The sequence below is a fragment of the Hyperoodon ampullatus genome, assembly GCF_949752795.1.
Source record: "Hyperoodon ampullatus genome assembly, chromosome: 6".
Classification (NCBI taxonomy): Eukaryota; Metazoa; Chordata; class Mammalia; order Artiodactyla; family Ziphiidae; genus Hyperoodon; species Hyperoodon ampullatus.
Genome location: NC_136919.1, coordinates 84,902,588 through 84,919,166, shown reverse-complemented (window position 1 = coordinate 84,919,166; position 16,579 = coordinate 84,902,588). Strand labels below are relative to the sequence as shown.

The following is a 16,579-nucleotide window of genomic DNA, read 5'->3' as shown; positions in this document are numbered from 1 at the left end:
AGTCAACTCAGGCAAAATAGCAAAAATACCATAGACTGGGTACTTAAACAACAAACACTTACTTCTCACAGTTCTGGAGGTTGGGAAGTCCAAGATCAAGGTGCTGGCAGATCTGGTGTCTGGTGAGAGCCTGCTTCCCAGTTTGCAGATGACTGGCTTCTCACTGGTTTCTTCTCTCAAGTCGGAGAGAGTGAGCTCTAGTCTCTTCTTATACAGGCACTAATCCTATCATGGATTACCTACCTTCATGACTTCATCTGAACCTAATTACTCCCCCAAAGGCCCCACCTCCTAATAGCATCCCACTGGCTTCACTCACTCACGTTGAAGCTGGGAATAGAATCAATTCAACCTAAAGCATCTGTGCGGAGAATGAGGGAGGAGGCCTTCCCCGTGGGGAAATCATGGGAGATTGTTTTCAACGATGGTGCGAACAATTCCTCTCACTCTCCTCTGCAGTGTGACTTTCCTGCTCCTTCCACCAAGAGGTGAAGTCTATTTCCTCTCCCCTTGAATCTGGGCTGGTCTTCAAGTTACTAGGTTAATCTAGGTCCTCCAAGAAGAAGTCAAGGCAAAACTAAATGTGCAAGTATTTTTATTAGGGGAAGCACCTGCATGAAAGAATTGGGGAGAGAAAGTTGAGACCTGGAGGCAAGTCAGATCTTGAGAGAAAGAAAGAGGGAGAAAAGGTTGGGTAGAAGTGTCTAAGAAAAAGGTTCAGCAAAGTCATCGAGGAATCCTTTAGCCAAAGTTGGCCAAAAACGGAGTCCCATATCTCCCAGGAACAGGTCTGACTTAATATCCAGCCTGTGGCCTCTGCACAAACTCAGCAGTGAATTTCAAAGCACAGAGATGAGGCCCTGAGTCAATTACCTTTCCTGTAGTGGGAGTTCTGTGACCAGTAAAATGCAGCAGAAGTGAAGTGATGTGATTTCCAAGCCTCGCCCTTAAAAGACCTTGTAGCTCCAACTTTATTCTCTTGGAATGCTGACCTGGACGAACGAACCAAGGTGCCCCAGCCAACATCAACCATAGATATGTGAGGGAGGCTGTCTCATGTCTGTCAGCCCAGCCAGCCCTCCAGCTGAATGCAACTGTGTGAGTGAACCCAAGCAAAGTCAGCAGAAAACTCACCCAACCAACCCACAGAATCCTGAGAAGTAATAGTCATTGCCATTTTAAACCACTAAGTTTTGGAGTGATTTCTTAGACATAAGTAGTTAATTGGAATAAAAATAACGGTGACCCAAACTCAGCACATGTCCGGTATGTCACTGTATTACTTCTAAAAAAAGAGCATCAGCAGAGTAAGAGGAGGTAATGCCTCATTTTTGATAGCAGCACTCAGGAACTTAAAGAAAAGCAAAGTCTCAGTCTCAAGAATTTAGGGATAAGCTACATCTATCATTCCTTTAATGGGTCTATACTAGATTTATCTGGAGCAGTTGTTCTCAATTTTGCCTGTAAATTGGGACCACCATTGAAAACACTGATGAAATTGGTTTGGGGTTTAGCCTGGGTATCAGTTTTTAAAAGCTCCTCAGGTGATTCTCAAGTGCAGCCAAAGTTGAGAGCCACTGACCTAAAGCCTTCCTTGACTTTTGAGCATTTTCCTAACTTCCCATATTTTGAGGGACCACGTGATGGCTGGTACGTGGACTGTGGTCCAGGAGACCTTGTTGGCATCTACTGGCCTGCTCCCTATCCCCTCTTTGCCACTCTGAGGCACTGCCTGGGCTTCTTCCTTAGTTCTCCCACTGTTACTGGGAACATAACACACCTTCCTCTCCTCATTATCCAAGGCTCTGCATGGACACAGGTGGCCACTGGTTTGAGTGTGAATCCACTTCAGATGGCATCAAAGACCAAGTTGCCTCTGTATGAGACTCTAGTGATCAGTCACACAATCAAATGAATATGATGCCCCCTCCATGGACACGACTAATGTTTGTGACCCTAGGCAAATCGCCTTACCTCTCTTGGCTTCAGTTTCCTCATTTTGAAAATAAAAGAGCTCCACCCTCTGTAATTCCATTAGTTTTCTATATTTATCCCCTGGTCTCTCTTATTTGACAATTGCTTTGGTTACTATGGTAGGAAAGGAACTAACATTAAAATACCAAGTTTGTTTAGTTGTGTAAGAAGAGCAGAGAACCAAAATTCACTTTCGTTAAAGTTCTATAGGGATATTAAACATATTCCTGTCTGAATGTATTGTCAACCTTGGTTGACAACTGGCAATTTACAATGTTCGCTCAGTGTCAGGAGAAGACATATCCGACAGCAATCGTGTGGGAAATCTGTTTGAAACACTTTGTTCTCAGAATCTCTCCACTATCAATTTGCAAACGACTTTTACTCTCCTGAAGCCGCAAAGGGTCTGTATTCTTATACCTGTTTGTATACACCAAAAACAGCCATCAAAACATGATCCCAGGGCTTCCCTGGTGGCGCAGTGATTGAGAGTCCGCCTGCCGATGCAGGGGACGCGGGTTCGTGCCCCGGTCCGGGAAGATCCCACATGCCACGGAGCAGCTAGGCCCATGAGCCATGGCCGCTGAGCCTGCACGTCCGGAGCCTGTGCTCCACAACGGGAGAGGCCACAACAGTGAGAGGTCCGCGTACCGCAAAACAAAACAAAACAAAACAAAAACATAATCCCAGGGGACAAAGAGCGTGACGCCTGCTAAATCTGTCTACAGTGTTTTCAAGAAATCATGCTCACACGGAAACGTGCTAGGGAATACGGGATACAACCATAAGCGTGAATTGTCTCTGGAAATATTCATTATGCAAAATAAATGGTGTTGGGGGAGGGATATTCAGTGATAACAAATACATCAAACTATTCTTAGCCCCCAAACCTCCCCACCCTGCTCCCCCCCACACCTCACTCCTCAAATCTTTGGCTTAGCAACTAGTGCTTGAATGAGCATTCTGTATTCAGCAGCCACTGTGTGGCTTGAAGTCTCCTCACTGGTGGATACTGGTTGACACTGGTTAAGCCTCTTTCCAGTCTTTCACTAGCATGAACTCTATTTGAAAAAAAAAAAAAAAAAAAAAGCTCCTGAGTTTCTGGGTTCACACCCTTTTTTTTTTTTTCTGGCTCACCTTTCTCTTTTTCTCCCTCTCTCATTGAAAGCAAAACTGGATTACTGGCCAACAATGAGGGAATGAAAGAGAGTCGAGGCATATAGAGGAAGAAAGGAGCTTTTAAATGTCTGAAGATCTATAGACAGAGAAAGGGAATTGCTGGCATTGAAAAGTGTCAAGTGGTGTTTCTAAACTCTGGTAAAGAATTACAGTTAGAGTTTCTGGTGCATTTTAACAGTGTTTGGCGGTTGAAGTTCAAGGAAGAATGGTTTGAAACATAGTCCAAATAATCATTCTCAAGTTTACATAACAGGAAAAAAGGACCAGCTGACATCCATCTATGAAGTGCAATTGGAAATCTGCTAAAGGAGAGAGGAAGAGAGAGAGAACACTGCATTGCCAAATATGGGGAGATTTAAGACATTTTACATTCCGCCAAACAGTACCTCTTACATCCTGTTAATCCAAGTCTGTATTTTGCAGGAAGAAAAAGAGAACCAGCACATTTAAATGTACACTGTAGTGGAGTCCCTTCAGTGATTTCCAAAGAAGCTAATCTTTGAAACAGGGAAATCTTGAGAGTTTCCAATGTAGGCAGAGCCTGGACAAAGTGTCCAGCTCAAAAAGACCTTCAGAGCATAATTTTATCCAAACCGGGTGCCCAGAGCTATGAGCTCAGGCAGACACACAAGTCCACAAGCTGGCTTTCACATAGACAACTGCACTGAGTGTTGTAAAAAGCTGGCGGATGCAGAGGAGTTTCTGTCATTTTATCCCCCTACTCTCTAGGGAAGTGATTCCGCCATTCTGCCACCCACAAAGAGAGCATTGGATAGAGTAGTTATAGAAGACATGATAAATAACTGCTTCATCAAGACATTATTTCAGGATATTCCAGAAACCAGGAAGTGTCTGCCTGTTTTCAGTAAACAGTCTTTACCATATATACTATAACAACAACAAAACAAATAATTGAAGAATATACCAAAATTTTAAGCCCAAATCTTTGGGATCAGGACCTGATAGATCTGGATTTAATTCCTAGATACACAACCTCCTAGGTAGCCATGTAACGCTGAGCAAATGATATAATCTCTTGGAGCCTGGGTTTCTTCTTCTGTACCATGGGATAATAATAATGTTTACCTAATAGTATTGTTTGGATAAATCATATAATGAATGGCCCTTTGTCGATATTAAATAAAAGTATTTGTGTTTCCTATTAACATTAGAAAGTGGAGTTATGAAACAACAGTGATAGTTCCTAGGTAATGGCTTCACTGAGATATAATTTACAAGACAATAAATTCACTGTTTAAAGTACACAATTCAGTGGTTTTTAGTGTATTTACAGCGTTGTGCAATCATCACCATAATCTAATTTCAGAACATTTCATAACCTCCAAAAGAAACCTGTACCTATTAGCTGTCACTTCCCACCTTCCCTCTCCCCAGCCCCTGGCAAGCACTAATCTACTTTCTGTCTCCCTGGATTTGCCTATTCTGGACCTTTCATACAAATAAAGTTGTACAGTATGTGGTCTTTGGTTACTGGTGTTACAGCTTTTTCTTGATTAATTTTTACATGAATAGTAGCAAGTAGAAATAAAAAGACTTCTTTGTTAAATTATCTCATTGGTTGACTTTAAAAGGGTCCACGTAAGATCTGAGTAGAAGGGAATGATTAAATGCCATATTCTTTTTCAGCAAACATTAAGCAAATAAATCATGCAGTTTGATCACATTAATGCATAACAGCCTTTCCTGTTCATTTATTTTCTCTGGATCCGGTCCTCGGCATTTGGCTGTATCATGAAGAAACTCCTTCCAGCACTGAGAGTGTCCTTGACTTTAGCCAAGGCCCAACACATTTGTTGCCATAGCAAAGCCTACTGTGTACTGAGTGGCCCCCTTCACAAGGCTGGACAACACGACAAGAGTGCCTTGTAGGGATGCGGGAGATTGGTTCCAGCCCTCACTCTGCCACCAAACCTCAGGTGTTAGAAGAATCAAAGGAGATGAATGAACCTGAAACAGCTTTGGAAAGTGTTTACATGTCAGTTAGGAATCTTGGGTCATAGGACTGAAATTGCTGGATCGTAAGGCAATTCTTTGTTTCACTTTTTGAGGAATCGCTAATCTGTCTTCCACAGAGGTTGCTCCATTTTACAGTCTACCAGCAAGGCATGAGGGTTCCAATTTCTCCACGTCCTTGCCAACACTTATATTCCCTTAAAAAATTATACCTAGCTTAGTAGATGTGAAGTGGTATCTCATTATGGTTTGATTTGCATTTTCCTAATGACTAATGATGTTGAGCATCTTTTCAAACTTTTGTTTATCTGCTTTGGAGAAATGTCTACTCAAGTCCTTTTCCCATTTAAAAATCCTAATTGGGTTATTTGCCATTTTGTGTTGACTTACAGGAATTCTTTATATATTCTGGGTATTAAACACTTATCAGACATATGATTTGCAAACACTTTCTTCCACTCCATAGACTGCCTTTTTACTTCCTTAACAATTTCCTTTGATGCATAAAAATGTTTAATTTTGGTGAAATCTAAGTCATCCATTTTTTTCTTCTGTTGTTCTTGCTCTTTGATATTATATCTAAAAGACCATTGCTTAATCCACAGTCATGAAGTGGTACACCTATGTTTTCTTCTAAAAATATTATAGTTTTAAGGTGCCTTGTTAGCGCAGTACGTAGGGCATCAGTCACATAAAAATATTATAGTTTTAGCTCTTACATTTAAGTCTTTGATTTTGACTTACATTTTGTATATGGCGTAAAGTAAGGTAGTTTTTACATTTTTTAATGGTTACATTTTAAATGGTCAAATAAAGGTAATATGACCTTGGTAATATGCTCACTTTTGTCTCTTGACTCATGGAAGCCAAAATATTTACTATCCGGCCCTTTATAGAAAAGTTTGCCAACCTCTGTGGCCAGATGCAGTCCTTGCAAATAGAGTGCTTAATAAATGTTTAACAAATAGATTCATTCAACAAATATTGAACTCTTCTATTGAGCGCAATTATGGGGTGGGGGAGGGGTTTCAAAGATGGAGTGAGAACTCGTTACATCCAAGCAGGAATGAATTATACCTGGCGTAGAAGAAGCCAAGTACTAGAGATTAAATATTCTTCTGGGCAAAGGTCAGTCCCAAATGGTGATGAAAGCTGAGATGTAAACTATTTCAAATTATTTTTGGAACGAGACGCAAAACAATTTGGAAAGGCATATGCCATAATGAACACACGCACACACATACACACGCATACATTTCCTTTTCCATGGTAAAGTCGAAGGAAATTAACAGAGATAGTGAGTGAGTCACCAAAGGGGACTAGAATTACTGTCACATGAGGAGGAAAAACTTTTGTAACTTAGGGCAAGGCAAGTCCTTGGTTCATACCTTTTCTGTTAGTAGGAGATGGTCTTCACATGCAGTAAAATGCGTGTATTACTGCCTATCTGTGGAACCAAAATTTCAATGAAAATGCTCTTGCAGCAGAAATCTGTCTCCCTAATGACAGTCCTCTGGAGGAGGCCTAGCTGTTCCTTCACAAACGGGAAGGGAATACATTGCACATTTCAGTCTCTCTTAATGGACAAAACCATAAACAAAGCAAAAAAATGAGAAAGAATCCACCTCTCTGCGACTCTATCCACCAGCGGTTCCTCAAAATCTCCCATCAAGTCTTCAGGGCTTCCCTGGTGGTGCAGTGGTTAAGAATCCGCCTGCCCACGCAGGGGACACGGGTTCGAGCCCTAGTCCGGGAACGTCCCATATGCCGCAGAACAACTAAGCCCGTGTGCCACAACTACTGAGCCTGCACTCTAGGGCCCGCGAGCCACAGTTCCTGAAGCCCGCGGGCCCAGAGTCCGTGCTCCGCAACAAGAGAAGCCACCGCAATGAGAAGCCCGCGAACCGCTATGAAGAGTGGCCCCCGCTGCCGCAGCTAGGCAGAGCCCACGCGCAGCAGCAAAGACCCAACGCGGCCAAAAATAAATAAAATAAATAAATTAATAAAAACAAGAAATTCTTCAAACAGCATTATCAGTTAGGGGTTCAGTTTGACTATGAATAACATGAAATTCAATTAAACAGTGACTTAAACCAGAGGCTTCATTTTACCTGCATGAAAGAGGTACGGAGGTAGGCAGACCGGGGCTCCTCAAGGCTCTTGCCACGCAGTCATCCTTAGCCTGCGGTTTGAAGCTTCAGAGTCACCAGTAGCATCTCCACCTCTACTTTCCTATCCCTGAACCGGGAAGAAAGAAGGCGAAGGACGAAATGTGCGTGCCAGGTGAATACAAGCTGTTTTTTAAAACCTTCCCCGCGGGAATTTCATTTCCCTCTCATTGGCCAGAACTGTGTCACATGGCAACTTCTAACTTCAACAGAGATTGAAAATGTAGCTTTTTAGCTAGGTACAATTTTTTCCTGTTAGTCAGGAAAAAGAAGAAATGGATATTATGTCCTAAGAGTGTCTGCAACAAATAAACCTTTGCTTTCGATAAAGCCAGTATGCCAGGTGCCCGTCCTCTAGTTAATAGCTTAAATTGGTCCTTCTCACACTTTAACGTGCATATGAATCACCTGGGGATCTTGTTAAAATGCAAATTTTGATTCAATAGATCTGGGGAGGGGCCTGGGGCTTTTAATTTCTAAGAAAGCCTGCTGACCACACTTTTAATTGTAAGGCCTTAAATCACAGGATCTTCTCATCAATCAGAAAAGAAATCAACTGTTTTCCTGTTTTTGGTTTGTTTTAAATGTATGAGTTTAAAATTTAAATCGTATTTCCACTGCATACCTGCTAATAGAATGAAATAAGAATTACCCAAATGACCTGTAGTGTTTTTGCCAATATTTTAAAACTATAATCAAATAATGAAGAACCTCAGATAAATTGAAGCTGTGGGATATTCTACAAATGACCTGAACTTGTCAAAAATTCAATAGCGTGAAAAACAACAAAAGGCAGGAGGATGGCTCTAGATTAGAGACTAAGAAGATAAAAACCAACGGCAGTGCATAAGCCTTGATTATATCTTAGATATTTTTTAAAAGCTATAATATATATATATTTTTTAAAGCTATAAAGTATATTTTTGAGGCAACTGGGTAAAATTGAATGTGTATTGTACATTAAATTATATTATGGCATTGTTAAATTTCTTAGGTGTGATAATCATATAGGGTTTTTGTAGGAAAATGTCCTAATTCTCAGGCAACATTGGTTGAACTATTTAGGGGAGAAGTGCCATGATAACTGCAACTTATTTTCAAGTAGTTTAGCAAATATATATTTTGAGAGAATGAGAGAAGATAAACAAACATGGGGGAAATGGGTGAATCTCAGTGAAGCATTTACAGGGGTTCATTATAGAACTCTTTCAAATTTTTTTCTACATTACAACAATTTCCAAATAGAAAGTAGGGAAAATTTTAGTCATATTAAAGTTATATAGCACATAGAGCTATAAATTAATTGGAAAAAAAAATTTGGAGTATAGTTGATTTACAATGTTGTGTTAGTTTCAGGTGTACAGCAAAGTGTATCAGTTATACATATACATATATCCACTCTTTTTTTAGATTCTTTTCCCATATAGGCCATTACAGAGTATTGATAGAGTTCCCTGTGCTACACAGTAGGTCCTTATTAGTAGAAAATAATTTTCAGTTTTATTTATAAGTATCCTGAGTTAGGACTATGTCCAAGAAAGGGAGGTAAACACTAGCATACTCATTAAGAAAATATTTGTAACAGAGAAAATATTCTCTATCCTAAAGAGCTCCCCTCTTTTGTGATCCTGAAGCCTGTGGTCCACATCTAAGTACTTTTAGGGTATGCTGTAAATATAGCAATAGACCTGTGTCCCTGCAGACCAGAAGTTCCTCAAGAAAGAGAATGAGTCTTACTCATTTCTATGATCCCAGCTGTAGACCCCAATAAACATCTGTGCAAGAAGGAAAGAAGGCATGAATTGACTGACAGCATTTGTCAGGGTAGTTTGGAAGATAGCCTTGCAGCCCAAGTCAGGATTTCAAATCAGAAATAACCCTGGACTTGGTTGTGTGTGTACCACTGGAGAAGAGCCTGTGCCTGGCTGGTTCAGCCCCTTATATGCGAGTTGGGTGGTCACTAAACCTGTCAGACATGTTTGCACAGGCAAGCAGGTCATTCGGAACTGGTTGCTTACAAGGCACTTAGTGACTTCAGGGTCCTAGGCGGTGCATGGCACACATAATGATTAAAGAGCCAAAGAAAATAAAGACAATGGCCAGAGGAAAACCATGTCACTCTTAAATAAATCATCCAAACAGAAACAAACAACATGAGGACTGAAGAGAAGCCTTTTAGTTTATGTAGTCATTTACCAGGATTCGTTTGCTCTCTAAATTCTACAGTGCCAGTGCTAGGATGACTGGCCTTATTAGCAATATACTTATTGTTTGTATTTCTTCGGGTTCAAGGATGTAATCTTGATACAAGTACAGATTTTTCTGACAAGTTGGCTTTTAATAATCAACTGACAGGTCAGCCGAGTTGGGGAACACAGCCACCAGGTCCCTGTGGGCTGTCCGGTCATGGATGCAGCCTCTCCTGGCCTCAAGTGCTGCGTCAGATGGCAGGGGATGGCTGCATCCATTCAGCACTGTCACCCAGAGGACCGCGGGTGAAGTCTGCAATTCTGAGGACCCTCCTGATGAACTTGGGCCCTCTCTTGCAGAACGAGCCTTAAAGCTAAAAGCTGTTAAACTGGAGAAGGAAGTACAGGGTTTCACAGTGAGATACCAGAGAGTTGTAACTGATGGTGAAAATATAAGAAGGCGAACCCAGAGATGTGTAGAAGATGCCAAGATATTTGGAATTCAGAGTTTCTGTAAGGATTTGGTGGAGGTGGCAGACATTTTGGAGAAGACTACAGAGTGTATTTCTGAAGAAACAGAGCCTGGGGACCAGAAGCTCACTCTGGGGAAGATCTTCCGAGGCTTGTCATTTTTAGAAACAAAGCTGAAAAGTGTGTTTGCCAAACACGGCCTGGAGAAGCTGATACCCATTGGTGACAAATATGACCCTAATGAGCATGAGCTCATCTGTCATGTGCTAGCTGGTGTTGGGGTACAGCCTGGCACTGTGGCATCAGTAAGGCAGGATGGCTACAAGCTTCATGGCTGTGCCATTAGACTCGCCCAGGTGGAAGTGGTGGTAGGGTCTCAGAGAAGACTATGAATGGGCCCAGAGGAACTGAATGTTCCCCCAGACTGCGGTCACCTGTGATTCCTTTACTTATTAAACTAAGTTCGTATTGTACATGAGGTACTTCATGTGATCTGTCTTGGATTTAGTCATATTGGCTTTATTTCTAAGATACTCTGTTGATTTCGTGTGACCTGTTTGGTCTCATCAGAAGTCTTGCCATTGGGCATTTGAACAATGTGACAAGTGTTCTTGTGGTCTTATGAAAATATGTTTAAGAAAATTATTTTTAAATTGGTACTCTGATGACTTTCAATCCAAAATCTTTCTTAAAGGTGGAAATGAGTATATGTTTATTTTTAACTAAATGTTCATTACCAATGATCCCTATAATAGAAATTGTATAGACTCTTGTATCTGTGGGAAAAGGAGATGGTAGGGATTGGTTTCACATTTGGGTACTTAAATTATAAAGCTTTATAGTTGTATGCATTTAAATCATTTGGGTTGATTTTTATGCACATAGATTTTCAGACTTCCCATTTTTATTTTATTTTTCTTTTAGCCATCTTTTGTCCTTGTAGTTCCTGCCAGATAGACTTCATATTCACACTCATTGTCCCTTTTCAAATCCCATTTACAAGGCAAGGCTTGGAAGGCAGGGATTAGCAAGAAATCAAGATATCAGGTCCCTTTCAAGCAAGTATGGCCAAGAAACCTGTGCTTTCTTTGTTGAATTATCTTCAAATTATTTTCAGCCTTCCTAGGTATATAATCATTTCAGGGAAATTGAGGCAGCACCAACAGCTAATGACCTAAATTTGTCTATATAGGTAATTTACCCACAACTTCTCTTTCCACCAGCCCTTAAATCCTCTGCCACTTTGTCAGATTAACCTTATGATCCTTTATTAGATTACGTGGGGAGGTGATCAGGACAAAAAAATGTTAGGTTCCCATGATTCCTCATTAGTTATGCTGAGTTTGGGGTTGTTTTTTGGGGTGGGGTGGGGTACTCACAATTCACTACCTCTCTTACATTGACAAGCTTTATTTCCCAGTTTTTGTGTCTATCTTATGTCACATGTGTAAACATCTAGCTCCCCTTTTATGTATTGACCTCCTAGATTTAATGAGCCTATGTGTATATTTTTTATTTCAGTCTTGCTTATAGATAGTGTTCTGTAAAAAATTTATTCAATAAATGAGTTAGTGAATGAATTATATATATATATATATATCAATCAATTGGACATTAGAAAGGAGGTCATATGGATATTTTAATGTTAGAAGCAGCCTTAATTATGATCTAATCTCACCCTTTCAGCTTCTTCTGAAGTATGAAAACATAGTCTTTTTAGGACTAGACTCAAAGAAAAAAAAAAAAAACCTCTGAAACCAGTAAACTCAATTGCAGTGACAACTTAAGTAAGAAACAACTGTCTATTAACTTCAGTCATGTAAGATTCAACAGATCTATAACAAACATGCAAATATTTCCCCAGCAGACAATTAAACGTTGTTAGGTGTCCAGATTGCCCAGGTTTAGGTTTAAGTTACTTACCCATAAAATAAATCCATTTCTACCAGAACTCTATGACCCCATTCTGTGAGATGGTGAAAGTTATCCTCTTAGATGTCATAGAGAGTTCTAACATACTACACAAACATGTATTAGCAAAGCCATCCCCCAATGGGTCCTACAACCTCCACCAGATTTAGACACTTAAAAAAAACAAATAACATGCTTCTAAGATGCAAGCAAAAGACTGATGGTGAGATTTTAAAACCAGAACCTCTTCTGACATTCCACTAAGTTCACACTGTAAATATAATGAGCAGTCAGATTTCACAATAAGAATTTGTCTTTTTTTGCCTTCATTCCTTTGAGATTGACAAATAGTGACGAAAAGAAAATGAGCCAATTATGATTTCCTATGTATTCTTGGATCACTAGCTATCATTACCAGTAAATTAGAATAACCATAATTTTAGGTGTGGAATGTTCTGATTACTTGAAGAGTTTTGAAATATTCCTTGCAACCTCCTGTTTTAACAAGTAGACTGAGAATAATTTTAGATTCTTCTATTATTCAGTAGTTTTGCAGACTTAAAAGTATAAATATAGAAGACGGCGCTATAGCAGTGAGAATCTCAAAAAGTTGAAGGGCTTTCAGGAGCCAGCGCAGCACAATAGAGCATATGCTTAGTAGGCATATGCTTAGTAGACATTCCCGTTTGTCTAGAATAACATAATTGAACATAATTCCCAGCCTAGTCACTTCACTTTTCTGAGCCTGTTTCCCTGTTTGTAAAATGGTTATAATTTCAAAATATTGCGAGGATTAAATGAAATGTGCAAGTTACCTATTACAGTAGGCCCTCAAATATTTATTTTTATCACCTTTTATTATACACATTGTTTTTCGTATGTTTTTATAGTTGCCTAAAGTCTAGGGGAAGGGAAAGACTGGTTAAGCGGTGCTTGACTATAAAAAAAATTGTAAGCTAATCAATCACAGTGAACTTATTTTCCTTTCAGCTTCTGTTTTTTGTGTGTGTCTGTTTTAACCATAACGAGGAAATCTACATTTTTAGACTGGAGAAATAAGAAAATTGTTTCAGTGCTCTTAATTATTTTCAGCTTGATGGTAAAGTAAAAAGACATCATTGGCTTTCAGATGATATGTGTAATGAAGCTTTGGCTCATTTGAAGAGGGATCTTGGTGCTTTAGTACTTGGATTTTATGAATCTTTGGTGGATTTTCCTCACTTCCATAAAGGAATTATTCAGTTTGATACTGATATAAGTTATGTGGTGCTCTTTCATGGCAAAGGATTTAATAAGTGAAGAAAGGTTCTTAAACACTAAAGCAAAATCAGATAAGGAAGACTAAGGATGAAATATAATCTTCAGAAACAACTTTAATAAAACCTTAATTGAAATAAAAAAAATCAGCTGACACCATATTAAAGAGAGACAGCTTATTATAAGAACTGGTTCAGGAGATGTTTAATTCTTCTACATATTCAGAAAATTCTGTAAATTTGCCACACCTAAAAATTAACTAACACATGCATTTTTAAAAAACCTATCTGACCACAGATCCTTAAGTAGTAGTAATCAAGGAAGGAAATTTGGTAGAAAGTCAAACCAAAACACAATCCCCATGCCAACTCTAAAAAGACCTATTTGCTCATTTATATTGATTACTTCCTGGTCTATGTTCAGCTTATTCTTGTGACAAAGCAGGCAGAATTTGATGGCCATTTACCATTAGTCTTTCTTACAGAAGGTAATAAAGTAAGCATTGAAATATTAGGGTGCTATAAAATAATTATTAATAGAAATCAAGGTATTCAATTTTTCCTACCCACTAATACCCACCTTTTACTTTTTCATGGGTCAGATACATTAGCCATGATTCTTTTGGTTGCAAGACATAGAAATCCAATCTACCTGGCTTAAACAATCAAGGAAATTTATTGACCCAGTAACTGGGTATCTGGATTCAGGGGTTCAAATCGTGGGAGGAAGATTCTCTTTTCACATTCTGTCTATGTTAGTGTCATACTCAGGTAGAGATGTTCCATATCTGCAAAGATGGCCACCAGTGGCCCTAGGTTATTTCATATTTTCAAACTTGTTATTCTAGACAAACGGGAACTTAGACTTTCAGATGGCTCAGGGAAATTTCAGGAAGGATTTGGTTTAGCATCCCCTGAACCAATCTCTGTGTTTAAAGGATGGGATGTTCTCATTGGCCAGGCTTGGGTCATGTGCACACTTCTAAACCAATCTCTGTGATTAAGGAGATGGAATGCTCTGATAGGCCAGGTCTGGGTCATGTGCTCATCAATGGAACCAGAAGCCTTATTAGTCCCTTGTAATCCCCAGGGATGAGACTGGATTTCCATAGAATGGTGGACAGTATCTCTCAAAGGGATGACAAACATGTCTTTCGCTCAGAACATCTACTTTTTCTTGGACCGAAAAATTGCTATAAACAATGGTGAGGGCTTCCCTGGTGGCGCAGTGGTTGCGAGTCCGCCTGCCGATGCGGGGGACACGGGTTCGTGCCCCGGTCTGGGAGGATCCCGCGTGCCGCGGAGCGGCTGGGCCCGTGAGCCATGGCCGCTGAGCCTGCGCGTCCGGAGCCTGTGCTCCGCAACGGGAGAGGCCACAACAGTGAGAGGCCCGCATACCGCAAAAAAATAAAAAAAAAAAAAAAAAAAAAAAAAAAAAAAAACAATGGTGAATCAGTGTTCAGTGCAGATTCAAAGTTAAAATTAAACAGCCCAGCATTATTCCCAGAAAGACAATGTGAATCTATTTTGAACACACAAATACAGCTCAGGCACATGGACTCCAATGAAAAAGTGAGATATATTCTAAATAAATAAATAGTAATGATTCCTGCACCAGATCCACTTCTGTTTTCATTTCTTTGTTGTAGGTAAAAGGATGGAATGTTCAATAAATGATGTTGGCACAACTAGCAATCCATCTGGAAGAAAATAAAATTAGTGTCCTATCTTACATATTTTACAAAAATAAACACCAGATGGATTAAATATTTAAATGTAAAAGATGAAATAACGAAAGTACTTGCAAGAATATCTAAGATACTGCATGTACAATATAGAAATGGAGAGACCTTCTTACAAAGACTGGGGCTCTGGAAGCTATGAAAGAAAATAGAGATATTTGGATATGTAAAAATAAAATTTTCTATGGCAAAAGATTCCATTAAAAATGATAAAGAACAAACAACATATTTGAAAATTTGTAATTCAGATGACAAAGAGTAGACATGTAATATTGAAGAGCTCTTACAGATTGTCAAGACAAATGACCCAATTTAAAAAAATGAGCAAAAGATGTAAATAGAGGGAAGGGATGTGGGAACAGATGTATATGTATGACTGATTCACTTTGTTATAAAGCAGAAACTAATAAAAAAAAAAAGATGTAAATAGACAGTTCACAGGGTAACAAATGCAAATACTAACAAGCTATGAACAAATGTACAAATTCACAAGTAGTCATGGAAACACAAAGTAAAACCACACTTTAAAATTATTTGAATCCCTTCAGGCTGCCAAAAATTAATAAGTGGTCGTATTTATTGCTAGTTGGGATGTGGGTATTTCTATTTTTGGTAGAAATGTGAATTATTTTAGTCTTTTTGGAAAGGAATCTGGCCACCATAATGAAAACGAAAAATGTATATATCCTTCGATTCAGCAGTTTTTTCCCTGGGAATCTATCCCACAGAAATAAAAACACTAGTGCATGAGGATTTATATACAAAGATGCTATTACAGCTTTGTTTTTAGTGGCCAAAATTGGGAAAAAAAGAGAATGTCCTTTAAAGGGGAAAATTGAATAAAATATGTTCCTTTTACCCTGTGGAATATTATGTATGAATGTATGAAAGACTGAATCAGAGTTTACTGAGATTCCCACAAGTTACTGTTAAAAGAGAAAAGCAAAATATAGAGTTCATGTAATACAATACAGTCCCATTTTTAAACTAATGATGACAAACTCCCTCTGTGTATGTTTATTTACATTTATGTGTTTGTAAGCTTATATATGATTATAAGAGCATAAAAAAGAAGAAAACATACTAGGTTGTTAACATTTGTTCATTCAGGGGGAGAGTGATGTAAGTGGAGGAGGGGAGGACTTAAGCAAATAGGAAAAGAAAAGAAAAAGAAAAAAAAAAGGAAAAAAAAATGTCCAAACTCCTCACCTTGAAGATTTTTACTTAAATTCTTGAGATACCTAACTCCCTGGGAAGTCAGATTCAGAAACAAACAATAGCAATTCCTGCCCACTCAGAGTCATGTGTGTTTGAAGGTGGGCTTAATTGTCGATAATTCTAGCCTTTTCAGTAGAAGTTATACAATAAACAATTTCTGGTCTTCAGGCAGAAAATATTTTGGAGCAACGTGTTGACTGCCTTAGAAAAATAGATGTTAAGTACATCCAACCACCAGCTACAATAATTACTTATTCGTCTAAATACTCATCACCACTCCATTGACTCTTACCTACCACACTCATCAAAACTGAAAAATGACTGGGTGGAGGAAGAGGGGAGTGGTGAGGGGAGAGAAGGACTGAAAACATTTTAGAGAACACATTGGACTCAGAAAATTGAATGAAAAATTGGGAACAGAAAAATGAATTAGAAAATTGGGAATTATTTAGACCAACCCATCTGGGATATGGAGAAGCAAACCCTCATTAATGACT

The 16,579-nt window shown here is 39.1% G+C and overlaps 1 protein-coding gene across 1 annotated transcript; it reads left to right on the top strand.

Moving 5' to 3' along the window:
- Nucleotides 1-372: 372 nt before the first annotated feature.
- Nucleotides 373-10,347, top strand: LOC307054841 (grpE protein homolog 2, mitochondrial-like; the record flags this gene model as incomplete). The annotated part of the gene is made up of 2 exons (XM_079706718.1): nucleotides 373-488; nucleotides 9,651-10,347. 2 exons carry the CDS (start codon nucleotides 373-375, stop codon nucleotides 10,345-10,347), a joined length of 813 nt encoding a protein of 270 aa, XP_079562844.1.
- Nucleotides 10,348-16,579: the final 6,232 nt, after the last annotated feature.